Below are 25,947 nucleotides of genomic sequence, written 5' to 3' on the forward strand. Positions count from 1 at the left end.
TGTACCTTCTCAGTCTATTGAAGAACTTCCTCAAATCTTCCATGTGATCAGTGGCTTTCTTGGACTTGATGATAATATCATCTACGTACACCTCTATTTCCTTGTGTATCATATCGTGGAAAATGGTAGTCATGACCCTCATGTAGGTGGCCCCTGCATTATTTAACCCGGACAACATCATCTTGTAGCAATACATTCCCCACGACGTAATGAAAGCCATTTTCTCAGCATCTTCTTCATCCATCCAGATCTGATGATAATCAGCAAAACAGTCTACAAATGATTGCAACTCATGCTTGGCGCAATTGTCGATCAAGATGTGTATGTTTGGCAAAGGGAAGTCATCTTTCGGACTGGATGGTTGAGATCCCGGTAGTCAGCACAGACTCTGACCTTCCCGTCCTTCTTTGGTACTGTCACGATGTTGGCTAACCATGTCGGGTATTCCACTACCCTGAGAACCTTAGCTTTGACTTGCTAAGTGACTTCTTCCTTGATTTTCAGACTCATGTCAGGCTTGAACTTTCTGAGCTTTTGCTTTACCGACGGACATGTTGGATCGGTTGGCAGTTTGTGAGTCACAATAGATGTACTCAGACCAGTCATGTCGTCATATGACCAGGCGAATATGTCCTCATATTCTCTTAGAAATTCCGTGTACTCCTTCTTTTTTGATGGCGATAAGTGGATGCTGATTCGTGTTTCTTTGACTTTTTCTGCATCTCCCAAGTTAACCACTTTTGTTTTATCCAGGTTGGACTTAGGTCTGTTCTCGAAATTCTCAACTTCCTTAACAATCTCTTCTGGTACATCATCTTCCTCTGAATCTATGTTTGTTTGTTACGTTGTCTCGTTGCATGTCACAGTCATTGGTTCATCAAGATAAGTAATAGTAATGCTGTATAAGCAAAGTAATGAGAGAAAAATAATAATGAGTGTTAATTCATAAAAAAAGTCAAAATACTTTGATAAATTACATAATCGTTTTGAACATTGAAGATCTTATTACAGGAATTGAAAACATGCAAAAACAGAATCTTTTAGTAAACAAAACAATGCTTGTTTTAGCCTTGCTACCCCAAGGCTCATCGGGCTCTGGTTGTCCTGATAGTCCAGTTATTGAGGCATGCTCCTCTGCTTACAACCTGTATGGAAGGGCTTTCCTCCCCCTCCTCCTCGAGAACAATACAACAATACATATTATTATCTTCTAAGAATAAATTCTTCACTGCTGCGAGTGCTTCTTGCTCTTCTGACCCATAGATAACATTGGCTGGTTGGAAAGTCTGCTCCAAATGCGGTACTAGCTGCTCCAGCAGATAATAAGGACCGCGTCATGGCAACGACCAGTTATTGAATTCCTCCCAAGTGTACTCATATCCCAAACCGAAAGTGGCGCCGTGCTTTTTGAGTTTTATGGGTTCAGTAATTCCTTGGAGATTCTTTCCATGTCCTTTACCAGGTTCATACCCATTCCAATTTAGTATGCTCTCAATCTTATTATCCCACCATTTGTCTTTGTCAACAGCATTTACCCGTTCGATGTGGTGGTAAGTCTCTACTCCTAGCTTCTTTCTCCCCTCGATTGATGGAATGGTCTGGCGACTGTATATAGGATTGCTATGGTTGCTGTGAATGATCACTTCCTGGTTGCCGTGAATGATCACTTCCTGGTGATTCCATTCTAATTTTACTGCCTGATGCAGTGTTGATGCTACAGCTCCGGCAGCATGAATCCACAGCCTTTCCAACAACAAATTGTAAGATGCTGGCACGTCTATCACTTGGAAATCAACATCGAACCAAGTCGGCCCCATTTGCAAACACAGACTAATCTCCCCAATGGTGGACCTTTGGGAACCATCGAAAGTTTTCACGTTTATGGCTCCATCCTTTATCTCGTGCAGTCCCTTACCCAAGTTCTTGAGTGTTATCAACGGACAAATGTTGAGACTGGAACCCTCGTCGATCAGGATCCTAGTGATGAAGTAGTCTTCATATTGCACGGTGATATGCAGTGCTTTGTTGTGTCCTAACCCTTCAGGCGGTAGCTCATCCTTATGAAAAGTAATTTTGTGACTTTCCAATACATGTCCGACCATATTGGCCATTTCTCCGCCAGTGATGTTGTTTGGCATGTATGCTTCACTCAGCACCTTCAACAGAGCATTCTTGTATGCCTCAAAATTTTGTAGCAAAGCAAGTATGGAAATTTGCACCGGTGTTTTGTTCAACTGGTCGATGACCGAGTATTCCTTTACCTGTATCTTTCTCCAGAGATTGCCTGGACCTGTCTCAATGATGGGTGACCGATTGGAGGCCTGCTTGCTTGACTCAGCTAGGTTTTCCGGGGTATAAATCCTACCAGTTCTCGTCATACCCTGTGCGGCAACAGTTTCCTCGAACCTACCCTTGCCTTTTCTTCTTGCCTCTACTGTATAGTCCCATGGTATGGCCTTTGTGTGGAAGGGGGTCATGGTTGAAATTGCCACTGGAATTGGCACGGCTATCTTCACTCCTAACGGAGCATGTGCTTTGGGTGGTAGGATGGCAACTTCGAATGGTGGAGGTGCACTTGCTGGAGACACGAATTCGACCTCAATTGTCGTTGGCATCTTTGCAGATGACATTGTTTCAAACTCCAGTGATACAAACATATTTACCTTGATGCCCCTAGAGGGCTAAATCTGGACCACGATCTGATTAGGAGTAACTATTAGCTTCTTTGGGTCATCACTTTCTACGATCAAACCGATCGATCCCTCGGGATCCCAATCATCCTTTATTTCAATTATGTGAATGCCTCCACCCTTATGGTCTGGTAGAGGGTTATTGCAGACATTCGGAGCGGGTTCCTTTACCATGATAATCTTGTTGTCAATCAGAGCCTGGATCTTGTCCTTCAAGGAACGACATTCGTTGATGGTGTGCCCTTTCATGCCGGAATGGTATGCACATGATTTGTTTGGATTAATCCACTAAGAAGGGTTCTCAGGGGTTACAACAGGGATATGGGTGGCATAACCAATAGCTTTGAGTCTCTCATACAACTGGTCAATGGGTTCAGTAATGGTTGTATACTGCTTAGGAGGTCTGCGGTCAAAACTTGGTCGAGGTCTAGGGAAGTTTTAGCGTGTAGGTGGTGATTGATGATAAGACGATTGAGCATTGTAGGCTTGGTAAACATGCGCAGGTTGGGAATATCTGGGTGAAGTAGGCTGATATGTGGGAGGTGGAGGTGATTGATAAGTGAATAGTGGAGTTTGATAAGAGGGTGAAGGTGCTTGGTAATTTGGAGTAGGTTGATATGTGAGTGGAGGCATTGGATAAGTTTGGTATTTGATAGGAGATTTGGTTCTCTGTGCAACCATTACGGCCCCTACGTCCCTTTTCTTGGATGCACCACCAGACTGTAAGGCCTTATTGGTAGGTTGCAAAGCCTTGAAGTTCGTAACCATGCCGCTTTTGATGCCCTCTTCGATCCTTTCACCCAGCTTGATAATGTCAGAAAATTTATGGCTCTCAGTCAACATCAGCCTTTCATAATACTGCGGGTCCTGAGCCCGGACGAAGAATTTGTTCATTTGTTCCTCTTCTAAGGCAGGTCTGTCCTTAGTAGCTTCGGACCTCCAGCGAGTAGCATATTCGCAGAATGTTTCTGTAGGTTTCTTCTTTAGATTCTGAATGTAGAACACATCCGGCGCATTCTCCGTGTTGAACTTGAACCTGTCCATAAAGTCGGACGCCATGCCTACCCAGTTTGACCATTTCTTCGGATATTGGCTAATGTACCAAGACAGAGCATCTCCTTTCAAACTTCTCATGAAAAGCTTTATGCGGATTCTCTCGTCTTTCCCTACTCCGACCAGCTTGTCACAGTAAGTTCTCAAATAAACCCTTAGATCCCCTGTACTATCAAACATTTCAAACTTCGGAGGTTTGTACCACTCGGGTAGTTCGACATCGGGCTGTATGCAAAGATCCTCATAATTCAACCCCTCAATTCTCTTTCTTCCTTCGACTCCTTGGATTCGGCTCATCAATTTCTTAAATTCTTCCACCAGGTTCTTGATGAGCGAGTCTTTATCACTCGGGTGTGCTCGAGATGTGTCGCGTGGAGTGTGGCATGGTCTCCACGTAGATGAGAGTGTTGTGATGAGTGTGGAAGTGGACATTTGTGGGGTTCAAAGGTTCTAGGACGAGTAGTGGATTATTGTTGGAAGTATGACAGGTGTTGCAGTGGTGGTGAGGAGCGGGATGGTTCTGTGGTTTTGGGATATTTTATGGTAGTGTAGGGTTCTGAGCATTTGGGAAATTGACATTTGGAGTAGTGAGGAAAATGATAGAATTTCCAAATTCCGAACCTGATCAAGTTCTTCTTGGAATTTCAGCAGCTTTTGTTCGAGTTGGGATGTACTTTCCTTAGAAACCAGAGTGCCATGACCATGAGTGACCTCTACCTGTTCAGTTGAGTTCTCATTTCTGGCATTGTTCAAATCTTCCATCTTCCCTTTGTTCTTATTTTTGACAGGACTGAGAGGAGGAGTGGGTGGAGGGCCCCTGGATCTCGTGGAATAAGATGATATTTCCAGAGTGCACGAACTAACCTTTGGAGAGGAGAATAATAAACAAAAAGTAAAAAAAAAAAGGTAACAAGTTAGTGAGGACTATAAAGAGCATCACAATATTTAAACACATAGTGCGAGAATGTAAATCGTGTCCTAATTTGGGGAACCTCTTTGTGCCCGAGGTAGGCCTAGCGATAAATTAATTTGGAGAACTTAGAATACTAGATGGCTCATTTCATTGATTAAAAATAGACGAATCCCAAATCGACACTAAATAACGGGAAATAAAGTCACTAATAGCCATTGGCCTTATTACATTTCTTAAAGTAAAAGAAAAACTCCTATTTATTTGGTCCCAGAAGGACCTTCCTCAGGTTGAATGCTCTCGTTGATCAAATCCTCCAGTTTGCGTAGGTTCACCAGTAAAAATGCCTTTGCCAGGTATTCTCCTTCGTTTCCCTCAGCGTTCTGGAAGTCGGTGACTCTCTTCCTCACTTTTCCTTCTAATTCTAGCAGACTGTATTCCAGATACTCCAACTTTTCGCTAGCTCTGGCGGCCATCTATTTCTACTCATTGATTTGGTCATCTGATGCAAGACTCCTCCACCAGTCCAGCAAGAGTGGGGACGTGCTAACCATACCAAAACTGGGGACCTCGTTCTTCATATTTCTTCAAGACAAAAAGGTTAGGCCCTTACCCCTACCGGACTCGACTATTTAATATCAACAATTGACATAAAAGCATTTAGTTCTCCAAATAAATGCACAGAACGTGATAATATTCGTTTAGGTTTTAGGGAAACCCATTGGACTTTGGACAAGGTTATCTTAAAGAGTCATTATGTGGACAACATAACTGACTCAACTAGGCTGACCATGATGCATGCACAGTTCAAACAGAGTAAGGTTCCTATGTGGTTTTAGACTGGTACCCTTGAGCGAACAACTCAAGGGGGAAAGGCACGGAACTGTCGACTACACTGTTGATCAACTGGTTTTACCACAAATACGCCTTTTGCGGATTTAGGGGGTGATAATATCAGAAGAGCGCAACCACTCATTATAAGCGTTGCTATATGATTTATTTTGGCACGATTGGAATATGATGTTGAACATGATTATGCAACAATTAAAGGCATGTTGTCACGTACTTGCACGTTTAAGAAAGCAGTAAATACAACAGTTTCATAATTTAAAGCAGTAATGAAGGAAAGCAGTAAAGGAAAGAAAAAAAGAAGACAAGTCAGTTTGGCAATTGAAAAGGAAATTGAATGCTTAAAAGAAGTAAACAAATAATTGCGCATAAATTCACAACAATAGTCTGAAATGGTAAAAACCTAAAGATCCCCAGCAGAGTCGCCATGCTGTCGCGCCCCCTTTTTCCTCGCGGAGTCCGAGTTTATGACATTTGAAAGGACAACTCATTCCTTTTGGGAATTGGGTTTGAATTTGAAGAGTTGCCACCTAATGATTAGGGGTGCATTAGGACACCAAAAGGTTTGATTTGAATAACCAGAGATAGGGTAAGGGCTTGAAATTATTCTAAGGGGAAGGTGTTAGGCACCCCTCAAAATCCACTAGTGTGGTTCCCGGCCAGACAATTATTGTGAATTTGGAGTGCAATTAACATAAAAGCAAATAAGGCTCAAATAAGAGGGGGTTTCAGTATATAATGGTTTGAAAGTAAACAAAGTTTGAAAGAACAATTAGAAAAGCTGATTTTTTAATAAGGAGTTAAATAATGAAAGAAATAAAGAACAAACGAAAGGGGTCCTAAGTTTATTAAAAATATGGATCATCCCACACAATGTTCGGTAATCACTCCTCAATGAGGGGCTACACTTGACATTATCGCGTGGTCATCATATCCATATCTACCCTTCCCACCCCGTTAAGGTATCTAAAGCGCGGATTGGTCTCGATTACTTATTGCATGCTATAACCCGTCCCATTCTTATCAGTCCCGGAGGAACTTAGGACTACTAATCCTAAAAAAGGGAGGGATATCAGGCATATTTGGAGTTCAAAGGTAAACTAACGCGACATACAAAAGACATACTGCATGTTAAGGGGAAACACATAAACATATAAGGCTCAAGTACACCTCCTCAAACAAAACACATAAAATAGCATGTCTTACGCATACTGCTTAGGTCTGATTAAATATACTAAAGATGAGATTGTTGAGGCAGCTTTAGTTTATTACATAACTCAGATAGAAAGTCCGAATCAGGCCTGCGTGCTAGCTGTAGCGATTAACATAAGCAGATTCAGTCTACAGTTATTACTCTAAGGATTGCCTAAGTGTTTAAACGGGGTCCTATAGGCATGATATCTACTGAATTCAGAAGGTGATGAGACAGTAGAAACTTGAAATAAGTTATCTGAAATCCTATAGGCATGATTACTAGGCCTTGTTGAGCGAGGGAATTAGGTTATTAAAAGAACGAAATATACAAAACTTGGACTAGTTACAGGTGTTGCAGGCGGTAATATCTATTATTACTGATTTTATCTAACATTTGAGTAAAGCGAATCAGATTCATTTAGGAAATTCCTATAGGCATGATTTCTATATATCGCTGATTTTAGACCCTTATAAATATGGTATCTAAATGCTGAAACTCGTATGAAACCTTATAGACATGGTATCTAAATGCAGAAACTTGTATTAATCCTTATAAACCTGGTATCTAAATACAGAAACTTGTATTAAACCTTATAGACATGGTATCTAAATGCGGTTTGAATTATGTAGAATTAAAAGTACCCTATAGGCAGGTTTTCTACATGAAGTTGAATATGCAGAATTAAAACAGTCCTATAGGCATGTTTTCTACCCTTGCATGCATAGTTACCCACCCCTTTTCACTTCCTCTCTGAGTTATGATATAGACCAACTCAAAGACCATTGATCCAAAGCCTTTCTCCAATTTGAGTGTGTTAGAGTTCTCTAAGAGCCTCAATGGGACTCCGGGCAGTGCTCACACCCAAATTGTATCACCAGAATGGGGACATGTGCAGTGTAGAAGTGCCTGCCCTCAAGTGTCCAATTACTGAGGGAGCTCAATGGGTCCCAAGGCAAGGCTCACAAGAGGGGGCAAAACTTAAGTCTAAGAGAGAGTGGAAGTGCTGAAACAGAACTTTAAGAACTAAGTAAGTAAAGGAAATGGAAAGGGGTGCTAGGAAACAGTTACAGAGTTAAGGACTTCACACAAAGGGGGTTCAGGGATTGGGGATTGCAAAGGGCCTATGTACTTAGGCATTAGTTAATTCTGGGCATGCACAGTAATCGGGACTGCTGTTATGCTTATAAAATCAACAGAATACACAATCACATAATGGTAACGTAGAGGTTATGATCCCAGGGGAATCACGTTTGAGTCATAGACAACAATGCTTAATACTGTCATGCCTCAAACAAACACATTGGGGTAGGGGTTTAGGATTCATAATAGATTCTGAACAAGCAGAAGGAAATTATAGCATGCTAAAATAAGTACTGAACTAAACACAATCAGTAGATAGACAAGAAGGTGAAAGTATTAAGTAAACACATTGTTGTGATGCTGGAATTTTAATCAGAACATACCAGTTCAAAGAAGCAAAATACAGTAAAAGCAGGTAGCAAGTCTTTGAAAGTAGCTTTGGCTTTCAGCTAGCTAAATGGGTCACAGTAGTAGTAAAGAAGGAGAGAATGTTTTTAGTGTAAGAGATTTTAGAACTAAGTGTGTTCGTGTCTGTGTGTTAATGAAAGAGCAGGGTATTTATAATGTGAAAATAGGTAGAAAATAATTATGGAACTGTGTACCAATTAAAATCAATCAGTATAAGAGCTTTATTTAATTAAGGAGTTTAAACTTAAAAGGTAATGGACAAAAAACCTTTAAGAAAAGAAATCAAGTAAGCATCTTGTGCAAAGTAGGAAATTAGGGGTAAATGCATTGGGGTTTAATTAAGGGATGAATCTTTGAAATACTCGGTTAACCAAATAAGGTAAGAAAACAGAGTAAAGTTGCAGAATATATAGGCAATCAGTACATAGTAAATCAAGGAGTCAGGGATTTTGAAATTACGGATTTGGGGAGGATAACAGGGGTTCCCATGAATAAACAAATGAACCAAGTCAGAAATAGGGGAATTGAAAGTCTAAGGAAAGTTTTCAAATCAACCTAAGAAACATGGAAATCAGTAAGGCGAAACAAGGAAAGAGTCAATCACTTAACACATGAATGCAATCAAAATTAAACAAGGAGGTTTGAAATCAATCCCAAAGTTGTAGGTCATTTTAGAGGGAAATTCAGCATATAAAAGAGTACATATGTATTAGGCATGCAAGGCTGAATTTAGGACAAAGAGAAGCGTCATGCAGTTACAAACTCAGTAAGTAGTGGACTATAGGAACACAGTAGTCCTATAGGTCAATCTTAGTAACTCAGTAATAGAGAAAAGAGAGAGTATCAAATATCATGCAAAAGGGGTCAAGTAAAAAATCTTATAGAGTTTAACAGGAAGTCAGAATCATATAAAGAAATAAAGATTTTGAAATTTAGTCGAGCAACAGGTGAAGCAACTTCAGAAACTTGAATAGGTTCAAAGGAATCCGGGTTTTGAGACTCATCATATTCAGAGTATGACGAACGAGTAAATCACATAGAAAATAGTCTCAGGACTCGAATGAACCCCAAATTTTAGGGTTTTCACCATCACTCGAGTATAGAGATGAAAAACAAGTAAATCAGGCAAAACATCAACAAAATAAAATCAGAAAACTCAAGAAAGAACTAAAACTTTTAATCATGCACACTCCAGTAGAAGAATAACATAAAGAAACACAGTAGAACATGCTAAAGATTAGAGAAAGCTTCTAAATAACTTAACCCAACCCTAAATCGGAAAAGATAAAGGTTCTGAAGGTAAAGGTTTGAAAGAATTTTTTGAGAAAACATTTAGAAGTTTAGAATAAACACAGATTTACAATGGATCTAAAAGAATCGGAAGAACCTCGAAGGTTAGGGTTTCAGAAGAACCCAGATGGTGAGAAAGGCTTGGAAAGCATCGATCTGAGCAGGAGAAGTCAAGATCAGGCTCGAATAGCCATGGCTGGCCGGAGCAAGGTCAGAGATAGCCATGGAACTGAAATCAACCTAGGTCTGGACCAAAATTTCTTCAAGGTCTAGCCTTGAAAATATGATAACCAGGCAGGTAGAAGTCATAGGAGGTATATACAGGCCTTTAATAGCTTTGGAAGCCGTTGATTCAGGCGATTTTAGGGTGCTAATTGAAGGTGGCGGCTAGGGTTTGAGAGAGGATTGGGAGGGGGGGGGGGATTCAAAGGCGGCTGCAAGCAGAAATGACTAAGGTTTGGGGGTAGGTCAGAATTAATTTAGGAAAGGGTTAAGGGTGGCCGTTGATCATTTTGATCAACAACCTGGATTGAATGGGTAGGTAGGATTTGGGCTGGATAATTGGGTTTAAAATTGGGGTTCAATTCAGGCCATAATTGAAACAAAATGAGGCTAACATTTAAATAACCACTTTTCCCTATTTGATTTATACAAAATAATAAAATAATTTCTGGAAATAAATAAAAGGTATTAAAATGATTAATAGTACATAGTTGTCAAATTAAAAATATTGGACCTGATTTTTATAGATATAAATGTAATTAAATCTGAAAGAGGCTAATATTGCAATTATATGCAATTTAGCTTTTAAAAATACTAAATAAATTTGTAAAAATGTGAAAAAATCACATTAGCTATATTTTATTATAAATATGAGATTCCAATAAATGAATCACTAAAATGATAATTTTGAGAATAATTATTGGGGTTTTCTTGATAAAATAGGGCAATAAATTGATTTTAAAATCTTTAAAAATTAAGAAAAAATATTAAAACATTTGGACATACTTATATATGCATACATACGCTATTTTGAAAGTATTATTTGCATATAAAAATATACAGGGAAAAATTTGGTATCAACAATACCCTCAGCGCTAAGTTTAAAAGACTTACATATCTCAAACCGTGAAGTTCTTTACTCCGCTATGCCTTTGCCTCGTAAATCGGCATCCGAACGCCTTGAATCTAGCCACAATTAATATGATTCAGTCAATACAATTTATATAAATTAATTCCATGTGAAAATATTAATTTTTCACTAAAATCTGAAATTTAACTAAAAATCGCTTGTGGGGCCCACATCTCGGAATTCGACGAAACTCAAAAATCCGACAATCCATTCAACCATGAGTCCATCCATACCAAAATTACTAAATTCCGATAATAACTTGGCCTTCAAATCCTCAAATCTTATTTTCAAATCCCTAGGTCCCAATTCCCAATTTACACCTCAAAAATATGTAATCTAGTTGGATTATTCGATGATAATTCAATATTATGGAGTAGAAATGATCACAAGTGACTTACCTCAAGATTTCCCATGATTTCTTGCTTAAAAATCGCCGTAGGCCGTGTTCTTTCGCCTAAAAATATCAAAATGGGCTAAAAACCTGAACATCATTAAAAACCCGATTCTGGTAGCTAAAGGCCCAATTCCCGTCGCTAAAAGTATCAAATCTAGTCGTTAAAGGTGCGCACCAGATCCTGCTCCACCAGCAGTCTTTAATTTCACTAAAAATGCTTTAACTCCATCATACGAACTCGAAATTCGACGATTCTTGTTCCTTTGAGTCACAAATAATAATACGAACCTAGTCCTTCAATCAAAACTCAATTTGGAGCTCATTTACTTAGTGAGATACCCATTTTGCTCGTTAAATAATTAACTTATGTTTTACGTTAAAAACCCAATTGCGACTTGACGAATTAGACCAAACTTTCCAGATCGCTCCTATAATTCATTATAAAAATTCCGGAAGTCTCGAAATCAAATTTCAATCTCTATAACTAAAAATGATCCTTTGGATCATTACATGTTTATGCTCAAAATACCAATTTCTTCCAAAAACTCTTCCAAAACTCATCCGAGCCCCATAGGACCCCAACCAAATATACTAACAAGTTACATAATATGACACAAACTTAGTCGATATATCAAATTATATTGAACAATACTAAAACATGAATCACACCCCAATTCAAGCCTACAACAACAACAACAACAACAACAACCTAGTATAATCCCACAAGTGGGGTGTGGGGAGGGTAATATGTACGCAAACCTTACCCCTACCCCGAAGGGTAGAGAGGCTGTTTCCAGGAGACCCTCGGCTCAAAAAAGCAACAGGAGACGATATATTAGTACCACAAAAATGCATAATAAAATAACAACAATATAAGAGATATGAAATACAGAATACGAAATACGAAATAGATGGCTGGTATAGTAAAAACTAGCAGGTAAAGCCCTGCATCAATAGACGAGTAATGACATTCTTAGTCTAACTCCTAACTGGCTAGTCTCACTCTATTGTGTTGTAGAAATATTCACAATTTTCCCCCTAACCTACAACCTTAATGCTCGACCTCCATAATTCCCTGTCAAGGGCCATGTCCTCAGTAATCCTAAGTCGTGCCATGTCCTGTCTGATCACCTCTCCCCAATACTTCTTAGGTCGCCCTCTACCTCTCCGCGTGCCCACTACCGCCAATCGCTCACACCTTCTCACCGGTGCATCAGTGCTCCTCCTCTGAATGTGCCCAAACCATCTGAGTCTTACTTCCCGCATCTTGTCCTCCATGGGGGCCATACCCACCTTCTCTCGTATATCTTCATTCCTAATCTTATCCATCCTTGTATGCCCGCACATCCACCTCAACATCCTCATCTCTGCTACTTTCATCTTCTGGATGTGAGAGTTCTTTACCGGCCAACATTCAGTTCCATATAACATGGCAGACCTAACCACTGCTCTATAAAACTTACCTTTTAGTAACGGTGGCACTTTCTTGTCACACAAGACTCCCGACGCTAACCTCCACTTCATCCACCCCACCCCTATACGGTGTGTGACATCCTCGTCAATCTCCCCGATCCCCTGAATAACCGATCCAAGGTACTTGAAACTACCCCTCTTGGGAATGACTTGAGAGTCAAGCCTCACTTCAACTCCCGCTTCCGTCGGCTCAACTCCAAATTTGCACTCGAGGTATTCCGTCTTCGTCCTGCTCAACTTGAAACCTTTAGACTCAAGAGCATGTCTCCAAATCTCTAGCCTCTCGTTGACGCCGCCTCGTGTCTCGTCAATTAGAATAATGTCATCAGCAAATAGCATGCACCATGGCACCTCCCCTTGAATATGATGAGTCAGTGCATCCATCACCAGGGCAAATAGGAATGGGCTGAGCGCAGACCCTTGGTGCAACCCCGTAATAACTGGAAAGTGTTCAGAGTCGCCTCCTACTGTCCTAACCCGAGTCTTAGCTCCAGCATACATGTCTTTTATCCAGCATAGCATGCATACATGTCTTTAATACATGTCTTCAATTCAAGCCTATTCTAAACTATCAAATTCCAAATTCTACATTCGATGCCGGAACTTATCAAATCAACTCCGGTTGACCTCAAATTTTGCCCACAAGTCATAATTGATATAACGGAGCTATGAAAATTTTCAGAACTGGATTTTGACCCCGATATTAAAAAGTCAACTCCCCGGTCAAACTTCAACACTTAAACTTCTATTTTAGCCATTTCAAGCCTAATTTAACTATAGACTTCCAAAACGAATTCTGGACATGCTCCTAAGTCCAAAATTACCATACAGAGCTATTGGAATCATCAAAAATCTATTTCGGGGTCGTTTACACATAATATACCATCCGGTCAATTATTTCAACTTAAGCTTCCAAAACAAGAATTGTTCTTTCAATTAAATCCCAAATTATCTGAAAACCAAACTTGACCACCTTCGCAAGTTATAATACACATCTCAAAGCTGCTCGAGACCTTAAGACACTGAACGGAATGCAAATTATCAAAATGACAAGTCGGGCTGTTACATTCTCCCCCACTTAAACATACGTTCATCCTCGAACGTGCTAAGAGTTGTTCCCAATGCCATCAAATCGACGTGTAGCCTTACCATGTACATATCCGGGGTAATCCCATGTCATCCTATTCCATTTAGGCATGACAACACAACATAGTTGAAAATCATTACTTTAACCGTGTCCCATAAACCTTGGAACGAAATTTCTAAAATCCAAATTTTTTTTCAAGACCCGAATTCCGCATTTGTACATTGTATAAATTTGAGCAAGATGTATTAAGCTTTAACCATAACCCAAGATGTAATCACATAATATGCCACATAACTTGCATACTTGTAATACCTATTTCCGATCATAGTAACTACTCAAACCAATCAAGTACCAGTATTAAACCCCAACATTCCATAAAACCTGGTTCCAAAACCTTTATACATTATCGATAATGAAAAGAACATGTGTGATTACCTAACCCCAATCTGATCAACATGTTGTGGAGCTTTCCCTCAATCAACAAGTACCATAGCCACTTGTTTATGCTGAATTCTAAATGATTTTTCCAGTACGCTGTAATCAAACATCATAGTACCTATTCTAGGCACCAAACACAACTATTCCAGCTATTTCAGTGTAATCCTGCCTTTCTGGCACAGAAAATTATTTAAAACCAACAAATCAATTTTCATGAGAAGACCATCTGTGTGTGCATGCACATAATTTTTCTTAAATTGTCCTGATTAGAAAATATCATAGCATGTAGAGGAAGGAAGCAATTAATCTGATAGACGGTCAAGGAGATGCGATTTCCACACCAATATAACTCAAGCCTCAACTGTGAAATCCGTGCACCCAAAATGGAAAATGTCTCAAAGAAGAGAACTGTTTCGCAAATTCAATAAGCATCACCACAAACACAATGTTATGAGCTCATCATTCATAGTATAACCAAGACATATGAATCTAATAATAGTAACCAACACTCCTATAGCTCACATTAACAACAACCGTACAAGCAACTCAGTTGCCAATAATATAGTCCACATGTCATGGTCATAGGCCTCCCGTCCAAGCATATCATATAGGAGCAATCCAAAAAGTACGCACGTATATGCTAAATGAAATAGGATTCTCATGCTCCTAGACTGGCATAAATAACATGCTATACTATAGGCATGGGCAAATTGCGCTATCACAGCTCACATCGGCAAGTTAACGCAGAATTAGCAACAACCAAGTTTATTCTATAAATTAGCCTCTTTGTAACCTCAAGTATAGCCAAGATAGTTCTCAACAAAGGTACGAATGCGAGAAACATTATAACTTTAAGCTTAACAATCAACTCTAGGCATATCATAGCCTAAGCTTCTTCCCGAGCATGAATAATTATCCCGATGCTCGCACATGTGTTCAAACCTCACGTATATGCACACTCACATCGAGTAGCTATAACAATCAATTAGCGCAACTAGTGCCTCCACTGGGTTTAAATAAAATAGTCACATCAAGCATGCCACAATTCCCGAAATAGTATACTTCTGGGGACTCCTAGTCTCCAAATTCATAGAACACATGAATCACCGTAATTGATCCCAACTCCAGTACTCAATTGACTAAAACATCTCTCATGCACGATCATCCCACTAAAAATACTTCTAAAATTATTTCGTTCCACATAACAATAATTTGAATATCTGCAGTCTATCATCCAAGTGAGTACTACAATACCAATGAAACATGTGTAAGTCAAAATACAATATCCCTTCTGAAATGCATACCCATTCTCAGGAAATATCAAGCAGTAATAACATTGATATAAATATGTAAAATTGGTCATGCTGTCCAAAATTTGTGTCTTGTTCTTCAAAACTGAACTACTACCTTATACATGCAAATTCTCATCCCACATGACACACCACCCCTATTAGACCATCATACGAAAAGTACGAGCATTTCATATCAAATCTGAGTCATCAGTAGAAGACATACCCGATTAGTTAAAAATCTTTCATCTTCTCCCTTCCAGGAGAAAATCAAATACACCACGCGTTCCTCACACCGGTAGAAAATATCCGGCTCAAAGACTTTGAAATCTATTTGCACATAATCAAGATATCAAAAAATGAATTCCTCTAACTCGAGCAAGCCATATAGGTTACCAAACCCAAGAATATTGCCACCAAAACATCTGTAAAGCATCACCACATCATTATTATAGAAAAGAACTGATCACATTCATTATCGTGTTGATCCAACTTACTACCAAGCTATTCTATTTCTTTGATTCCTTTCCGAATTACCATCAAGTCGACACTCTTACTTGACGTACACCATGAACGTTACCCAAAGCTCACTACTAGAGTTCCTAGCATAAAACCACACGACCCTAATGACCATAAGCCACTGTATTCTTCTTAAGCACCCCCGTAAGTATCGCAACTGAAACGCCACTCTGAAAGTACCTTATGTGAATTTAAAATCAATATTTTACCTCCTTTATACTGGAGTACAAAATCCGTAGTCACACATAATTACTGCAAGTTTCGGTACCATCCAATGTAAATAATTGATTCTAGCGGCATACAAATCCGAAAAAAATTCAATTGCTACATATACATTTTCTGAATTCATAAGAATTATTTCAATAGTCATATACTCTGCTCAAATCTAAATTGCACCGCCTAAACAAGCCAAATGACACATGTCCCATTAGCACAACAACACTCAAGGGAGTAACCCTGTCTTAACACCACTGGTCGCATTCACGTTCCATGCGCATTACATTCTTCACAATTAATAACTTAATCATCCCATGATCGTAATATACTCATAAAATGCAATATAACCCGTATTCGGGAATTTTATTTTTCTAGTCTTCCCCAATCTCAACCTCTGCAGGTCATAACTAACCCACAAGCATGTCTCGAACCAAAATCTAAATTTAACATAGAACTATCAAAATTGAATTGTCAATAGCAAGCTCCCCCACTTGGCTCAAAGCCATAAATCAAAACATTAAATAATTTTCTATACCCATATTCATTTACTGTAATAACACCGCAGTGAGACTTAACTAAACTCTTCACAAGCTCATGCAACACAACCTATATGGTTTCTCAATCGTCCACAAAACTCACCTTCATTCTCGTGACAGTCAGGTCAACTTTCTTAACTAATTCAAATTCAAATCCCAATACCACTACCCTACCAGTAGTAAAGAAAAAAAAATTCTCCCCACAATAATGTAAGGATCACACATCTGTAGTTTACCTCGCAGGTGATAACCCACCTATTTAGCTTCAAACTGACATCTCTCTATGACCTTTCACAGCCACAACTATTAGGCCATCAATTAATCTTTTTGATTTTGGACTCATCAACAAGACATGAAAATTTTAATTTGTCCCACAATTTCACAATATGAAATATCCTTCAACACATTCATAACTCGAGACTCTACGTCAAAATCGAGACAGGAGTCATATACTCAAAAGTCCCCTTTTTTCACTTTCAAACCATCTAAACACATCCCGTAGTCCTCTCGTACTCATCATATCACCATTCAACGGCTCATCGAGCTACATATTTCAACTCATAAGGACACTACCGAACATATAAGTTCAATACACATGTTACAACTGAAACTACCGAGCGTAAGCTGCGGTCTACACCTGGCCTCAAGTCCTCTAAACTGGCCCATTACCAAAACACAAATTACACATCTCGAATCTCGTTCATGGAATTACAACCCTTCAATGCACAACTGATACCGAGCACTCACATGCACACACGCATGCGTGTAAGGAATTCAAAGAGTTATATTTCAAAGCTGAATCAATTCCGCACGATAAGGAAAGAAAGATGGGAAGTTTGTCCTAAAGACTCTACTAGACACTTGCTCATGACTTGTAGAACCTATGAACCTAGAGCTCTGATACCAATTTATCATGACCCAAAATCCAGCTAGTCGTGATGACACCTAACCCATCCCGCTAGGTAAGCCAACTCATCAAGTCCAATAAAAATATAACATACTGAGGAAAAAATAAATGGTCTCTTATACACCTCCCAAGGACTGTTAATACAAATCATGAGATTCTATGAGTAGAATTTGCAAAACTGATATGAAATAAATAAATCTTCTGTTTGAAAAGTATAGAAACAAACTTTAAAATCTAAGGCTACTATGAACAAGAGGCAGCTACAACAGGGACACCGGAACATCTTCCAAGTCAGCTCTCATCGAACACGGCGGCATCGACATCCAAAATCTGCACGTAATGTGCAGGAAGTGTAGTATGAGTACAACCGACCCCATGTACTCAATAAGTAACAAACCTAAACCCAGGTTGAAAGCAGTGACGAGCTTGTACCAAGGTTAAGGTCCACACCCACATCCAGTAATACTTCACAACAATATTCGTAAGTAGAACAAAGAATAAATTAATAATAAAATGCTCAGCTCGTTCACAGTTCAGGAAAAATAAGCATTTTCTTTTCAAGTATAACAGTAAAACTCAATTCTTTTCATTGAAATCACCAAAATATGAGTAAGTTTGAAAACTGTGATTTTTCCATCTCTATGCCTACATGTCAAGATACATGTAAAATCATGAATGTCACCAAAACCAGGCAGCAGAAAGAAATGCAACTCTATGCATATATCTCAAGTACACATGCTAAATGCAATGCCTCTTAGTAATGAACTCATGTACTCACACACTACCTCGCATTATCTTTTACCATGCTCAATACTCAGCACTCTCAATCACTCGGCACTGTACTATACTTGTTGCGGCGTGCAACCCGATCCATATATATATATATATAGCCCGAAGGCTCGTTGTGGCGTGCAACCCGATCCATATATATATAGTCATAAGGCTCGTTGCAGCTTGCAATCCGATCCATTTATTTATTGTTGACTGTGCTCACTGGGGGTGTGCAGACTCCGGAGGGGTTCCTACAGCCCAAGCGCTAAAATTTGCACGGACAACTCACGTGCTACACGGACAACTCACGTGCTATAATATAAATATCAGTATCTGCACAGACAACTTACGTGCTACACGGACAACTCACGTGCTATAGTATCAATATCAGTATCTGCATGGACAACTCACGTGCTGCATGGACAACTCACGTGCTATAGTATCAATATTAGTATCTGCACGGACAACTCACGTGCTGTATGGACAACTCACGTGCTATAGTATCAAAATCAGTATATGCATGGACAACTCACGTGCTATAGTACCAATATATCACAATCTGGCCCTCGGCCTCACTCAGTCATTAATCTCTCCAGTCTCGCTCACGGGCTCACAATGTCATGAAAATTAGCCCAAAATAATGATATAATGTATCAATAGAAACAATTAAGACTGAGATATTATATGAATACATGAATATGACTGAGTACGAAATATCAATAAAATCAGTGAGATGACAGCATGAAGCGACCACTATGGGTCTCAACAGTATTGGCATAAAGCCTAGACATGATATCTAGCATGATGTACAACTCAATTTACTTATCACATGGTGAAAACACAGATATCACCAAAGTAGGACCACTACACAGTGTCCTGGAAACAACAGAGTCATCATTCACAGGGTGCACGCCCACACGCCCGTCGCCTAGCATGTGCGTCACCTCAACATCAATCACATAACACATAATTCGGGGTTTATACCCTCATCACTAAGTTTAAAAGAGTTACATATCTCAAACCGTGAAGTTCTTTACTCCGCTATGTCCTTGCCTCGTAAATCGGCACCTGAACGCCTTGAATCTAGCCACAATTAATGTGATTCAGTCAATACAATTTATATAAATTAATTCCATGTGAAAATATTAATTTTTTACAAAAATCCGAAATTTAACTAAAAATCGCCCGTGGGGCCTACATCTCAGAATCCGACGAAACTCACAAAATCCGACAACCCATTCAACCACAAGTCCAACCATACCAAAATTACAAAATTCCAATAACAACTTGGCCTTCAAATCCTCAAATCTTATTTTCAAATCCCTAGGTCCAAATCCCTATTTTACACTTCAAAAATATGTAATCTAGTCGGATTATTCGATGATAATTCAATATTATGGAGTAGAAATGATCACAAGTGACTTACCTCAAGATTTCTCATGATTTCTTGCTCAAAAATCGCCCCAAGCCGTGTTATTTCGCCCAAAATGTCAAAATGGGCTAAAAAACTAGAACAACATTAAAAACCCGATTCTGGTCGCTAAAGGCCCAATTTCCGTCGCTAAATGTATCTAATCTGGTCGCTAAAAGTGCGCACCAGATCCTGCTGCACCAACAGTCTTTAATTTCACTAAAAATGCTCTAACTCCATCATACGAACTCGGAATTCGACGATTCTTGTTCCTATGAGTCACAAATAATAATACGGACCTAGGACTTCAATCAAAACTCAATTTGGAGCTCATTTTCTTAGTGAGATTTCCATTTCGCCCGTTAAACAATTAACTCATGTTTCACATTAAAAACCCAATCGCGACTTGACAAAATTAGACCAAACTTTCCAGATCGCTCCTATAATTCATTATAAAAATTTCGGAAGTCTCGAAATCAAATTTTGATCTCTAGAACTAAAAATGGACCTTTGGATCATTACATGTTTATGCTCAAAATACCAATTTCTTCCAAAAACTCTTCCAAAACTCATCTGAGTCCCATAGGACCCCAACCAAATATACTAAAAAGTCACATAATATGACACAAACTTAGTCGATATCTCAAATTACACTGAACAATACTAAAACATGAATCACACCCCAATTCAAGCTTATTCAAAACTAACAAATTCCAAATTCTACATTCGATGCCGGAACCTATCAAATCAACTCTGATTGACCTCAAATTTTGCACACAAGTCATAAATGATATAACGGAGCTATGAAAATTTTTGGAACTGGATTTCGAACCTGATATCAAAAAGTCAATTCCCCGGTCAAACTTCAACACTTAAATTTCTATTTTAGTCATTTCAAGCCTAATTTAATTATAGACTTTCAAAAAGAATTTCGGACATGCTCCTAAGTCCAAAATCACCATACGGAGCTATTGGAATCATCAAAAATCTATTCCAGGATCGTTTACACATAATACACAATCCAGTCAATTATTTCAACTTAAGCTTCCAAAACAAGAATTGTTCTTTCAATTAAATCCCAAATTATCTGAAAACCAAACTTGACCGCCCTCACAAGTTATAATACACATCTCAAAGCTGATCGAGACTTTAAGCCACTGAACAGAACACAAATTCTCAAAATGACAAGTCGGACTATTACATTAGTGAAGACTATGAAGAAAGATAAGAAGTTTAAATATCATCCCAGGTGTGCCAGGTTTAACTTAGTGCAACTGGGGTTTGCAGATGATTTATTAATTTTTTGTAGAGGTGATGTGCAATCTGTGCAGATACTGCATCAACATTTCCAGAAATTCTCTGCAGCCTCAGGATTGGTTGCTAATCCAAATAAGAGTTGCATCTATTTTGGAGGGGTGAATCAGTCAACTCAGTAACAAATTATGGAGATTCTTGGTTATAAAAGGGAGAACTGCCTTTCAGATATCTAGGGGTTCCATTGAGTACTAAGAGACTATATGCTATACAATGTGAGCCACCAATTGAGAAAATGTTGCACATAATTCAGAACTGGACAACAAAGTATTTGTCATATGCAGGTAGAGCAGTCCTAGTGAAGAGTGTACTGTTTTCTATACAAATATTTTGGGCACAGATCTCTATACTGCCTAAGAAAGTTATACAGTTCATAGAGACCATCTGTAGAAGGTTTCTGTGGACAGGGGATGCTGAACCAACTAAGAAGGTCTTGATAGCTTGGGAAAGACTTTGCTTACCTAAGGTTGCAGAGGGATTGAACTTTATAGATGTGGCACTATGGAATGAAGCTGCTATTTGCAAATTGCTATGGAATATATATACTAGGAAGGACAAGCTATGGGTGCATTGGATACACACTTACTATGTCAAAGGCCATGCCGTGTGGAGTATAGAACCAAAGAATGCTTCCTAGGCAATTCAGAAGATATTTCAGGCTAAGGAGTATTTTACAAAGGCTGGAATGAATGAAGATGATGTCTAGAAAATGGAGAAATGCTCAATCAGGGAACTCTTCAGATCATTACAATGTGTTTTTCAAAGAGTAACATGGAGGAAACTAATGTGCAATAACCAAGGACAACCAAAGTGGATATTCATATTGAGAGTAGCAATACAACAACAGCTAGCTACCAAAGATAGGCTGGCAAGATGGGGGTAGATTGTCACGCCCCAAACTAGGGGAGGCACGACTGGCACTCGATACTGTATTCGATCGAGTTAGCCACTAAACATACTAGCTAACTAAAATGGGGACCCAATAGATCAGGCAGCACAACATCTGAAATACTAAGCCTGGACCATTAAGGTCATGACCTGAATAACAATAAGCCATATAAATAAAGGTAGACGAGCCAAAATAATAAAGTACTAATTGGTCGACGAGGCCGCAATTGGAGACATACATGCCTACACACATATATATATACATGCCAAGCCTATGAGCTGGAGACTAAAAGCTACAAAAAGAAACCTAGAATACTGTGTCCACAATAGCCTCTAAGAGTGTCATAAGCACTGTCGAGACAAGGCCCCGACTATACCCAAACTGTATAACAAAAGTAACCATTCTATGAAAGCTCCAGGAAGAGGTGGAGCTTACCAACTCATAACTGAACCCCGAAATCCTAGCGGAGAGGTCGATTAGAGTCCGTACCTGGACCTGCATGCACGAAACAAAAATGCAGTGTCCCCAGGCAATGGGACATCAGTACGAATAAAAATGTACTGGTATGTAAGGCAGACAGTAGAATCATACATAGCTGATGTAAAAAAAAAGTAATAGAGATACCACCTGACACTGAAACTCTGATAGCCTCAATGGCCGACATCCGACTTCATAGTAATCAAATATGCATGGTATGCTCATGTAATCGTATGTCGTGAATACATATATATTGATGCAAATGCATGACATACCCAACCAAATGCTAGCAATGGCGGTCTCTTCCGGTAGCTAACCGGTATCATATTGCCAACCTGTGGCCATCTGTACAATATATATAGTTTTTCGGGCAAATAGGCCCCTTACCTCCGATTATAGCTCGAAGTCCATGCATAATATGCCATGTATGATATGAACTTTGAATGCACATAATAGGCCATAACAAGAACTTAGCCAATCTTGGCTCATAGGTACTCTTATCCTCATGATCTCATAATCACCTTCGTATCGCATACAATTGTCTCGTGGAACCTCATATGTTTTCTTTTCTTTTGAATAAGCTTGAAAACTTAACTCGACTTTTAGAAAGATAACTTAACTCTGAAGATATTCATATAAAGCTTAAGGTGCTTCACTTAGTCCTTGTACCTGATTTCTAGATATTTTAGTAAAAGAAAGTATTTCAAAAATCAAGTGTTTTAGTAGTTTAAACATAAAAATTATATTTGAGATTTTTGGAAATCGATGTGTCACTTTAGAGATTTTAAGATAAACTTTAACAAGGGAGAATGACTGATCGCAAATACTAAATGCCTTTATTTTCTAGTCACACAACCCAAAGACGAATAAGCATTCACATATATAGACATACAGTTAAGAAAGCCGAACAAATGACATATATAGATGTCGAATACCCTATTTAACCGAACGAGTGGAATATCAACCTAATAGCATCATGAAAATACTTCAGCTATGATCCCAATGCCTTTTACAAAAGGTCTTTCTAGCAATAGAATAGTAAAATATCACATTTGACGTCTTAGGAATTTCCCAGAATTCGTGCTAAAAGGAAGGACAGAATTTAGCCTTAACATACCTCTCCAACGAACGTTCGAATGCCTGTAGTTCCTTCACAAAAGTTGTTCCTTACATCCTAAGCTTCGAAAACACTATATATATGCATCTTATACTCACCTATAAACAGTTCATAATTGAGTTTAAATCGGCAAATTTGCCATATGACCCTAACTTGACGAAACGTTCGTAGAACTTTGTAAAAACGATCATAAAAGCGTCCCAAGATGATTACCTTGGAAAACCAAGTATAAAGCCTGAAGAACCAGCAAGAACAACAAATTCCTATCTTCCAATTTTAGCTCCAAACACAGCTAATAGAAGGGGAAACGATTGCAAAGCGTAGAGATTGCGTTTCTAGGCACAAGGGCAAATTTTAACGGTAGAAATCGTTAAAACGCACCTTAATCACTCAAGAACACCATGGAACCTTCTCTTCAGCTTTCTTACTGTTTTAGGACAAAAATGAAATATTTTTAGGTCTGAAAAGTCTAATTTGTCGACTTATACTACTTGTTTGACCCGACCGGTTCGCGACCCGGTTTAAGCCTGGACAGTCCGCGGTAAAACAATCATAACGTTTTACTCCGATGTCGGATTGATGTGAGGTTTTTTCGGTTGTGGACTAGACTCGTAGAAATTCGATTCGGTAGGTTATGGGTCCCATAAATCTTTATATATTGGGAGAAATGATCTGATACATTTGACCCAAAGTTTAGAAAATTTATTAGAGAAATTTACGATAACTTTTGCCGACCTTTATTTCACAACTTGCTTGATTCCAAAACTTAACATGTGACCGGTGTGACATTATAATACCTCATAACACATTATTCTTAGCATATTAGACACTCTTGGTCTTATCCTACATGTGTAAATTAACTTAAACCTTCCGAACGTGCGGGGTGCCACCCGAGCCATTTCTTTAACCACGAACCTTTGTTTAAGGGATTCCTTTGACCTATAGCTTTAGTTTAGTTCCTTGATATTACCACACATTTTCATTCTTATTCTCCCAATGTGCTACACCCAATCATATATACCTAATATAACCATGCCACGTTACGTATATTACGTAAGAGAAAAAGAAAAAAACATGGGGTCTCACAGTCTCCCCCCTTAAGAACATTCGTCCGCGAATGGGTCTAGTCAATTCCTTGGTTTCATTTCTTTTCCGCTAATACGTTATTTGTAAGGCTATATTTGTTACATTGAAGAGCATAAATCAAATTCTGAGGATTCCAACTACTAGGCTTCGTATAGCTATCTCGCAATAAGAAATTCAAATTGCACTTTCAAGTCATTTAAAATCCAATTAAGTTGTTGTAAAGGAATAATTGCCAATTATTTAAATGCGACTCACCTTAAGTCGTAAATAGGTGGGGGTACTTCTTCCTCATTTCCTCCTCAGCTTCCCAGGTCATTTCCTCGATGTTGTTATTTCGCCATAACACTTTCACGGAAGCCACTTCTTTAGTTCGAAGCTTTCTTACCTGCCGATCTAAAATAGCTACTGGTACCTCTGAATAAGATAAGTCTTCAGCAATGTGAATATCCTTCATGGGGGTAATACGTGAAGGATCTCCAATGCACTTCCGCAATATAGATACATGAAACATAGGATGGACTACTTCCAATTCTGAAGGCAAATCAAGCTTGCACTCCACCCTACCAATCCTCCAAATAATCTTATACGGTCCAACATACCTGGGGCTGAGCTTCCCCTTCTTTCCAAATCGCATGATGCCCTTCATAGGCGATACTTTCAGAAAAACCTAATCTTCTACATCAAACTCTAAGTCTCGTCGTTGAACATCTGCATAAGACTTCTGCCAACTTTGTGTTGTACGCAGCCGGTCTCTAATAAGTTTTACCTTTTCCATTGCTTGCTGGACTAAATTAGAACCTAACAACTCTGCTTCCTTGACCTCAAACCAACCGATCGGTGACCTACACTTCCGCTCGTATAGTGCTTCGTAAGGGTCCATCTGAATACTAGCTTGGAAACTGTTATTATAAGCGAACTCAATAAGAGGTAGATGATCATCCCAATTTCCTTTAAAATCTAGCACGCAGGCACGTAACATATCCTCAACTGTCTAAATAGTACGCTCTGCTTGTCCATCAGTTTGCGGATGAAAAGCGGTGCTAAGATTTACATGCGTGCCTAGACACTTCTGAAAAGATTTCCAAAAATGTGCTGTAAATTGAGCCCCACGATCAGAGATAATAGATAATGGTATTCCGTGAAGGCGAACAATCTATCCAATGTAAAGCTTGGCATAATCCTCGGTTGAATATGTCGTCCTAGATGGCAGGAAATGAGCAGATTTTGTAAGCCTATCAATAATTACCCAAATAGAATCATACCTCCATGGAGTGTAAAGCAAACTAGTGATAAAGTCTATATTTATCATGTCCCATTTCCATAATGGAAGTTCAATATACTGAGTTAGGCCTCCAGGCCTCTGATGTTCGGCTTTAACTTGCTGGCAGTTGGGACATTGGGCTACCATCTCCGCGA

The 25,947-nt window shown here is 39.0% G+C and overlaps 2 protein-coding genes across 2 annotated transcripts; both read right to left on the reverse strand.

The window, feature by feature from the left end:
• Window positions 1–1,334: 1,334 nt before the first annotated feature.
• LOC138878766 (uncharacterized) lies at window positions 1,335–2,630 on the reverse strand. The gene has a single exon (XM_070158458.1). It carries the CDS (start codon window positions 2,628–2,630, stop codon window positions 1,335–1,337), a length of 1,296 nt encoding a protein of 431 aa, XP_070014559.1.
• Window positions 2,631–24,787: 22,157 nt separating this feature from the next.
• LOC104227787 (uncharacterized) lies at window positions 24,788–25,177 on the reverse strand. The gene has a single exon (XM_009780104.2). The coding sequence runs from the start codon at window positions 25,175–25,177 to the stop codon at window positions 24,788–24,790; it is 390 nt and encodes a 129-aa protein (XP_009778406.2).
• Between the last annotated feature and the right edge of the window lie 770 nt (window positions 25,178–25,947).

This window comes from Nicotiana sylvestris, chromosome 9 (genome assembly GCF_000393655.2).
Source record: "Nicotiana sylvestris chromosome 9, ASM39365v2, whole genome shotgun sequence".
Taxonomy (NCBI): domain Eukaryota; kingdom Viridiplantae; phylum Streptophyta; class Magnoliopsida; order Solanales; family Solanaceae; genus Nicotiana; species Nicotiana sylvestris.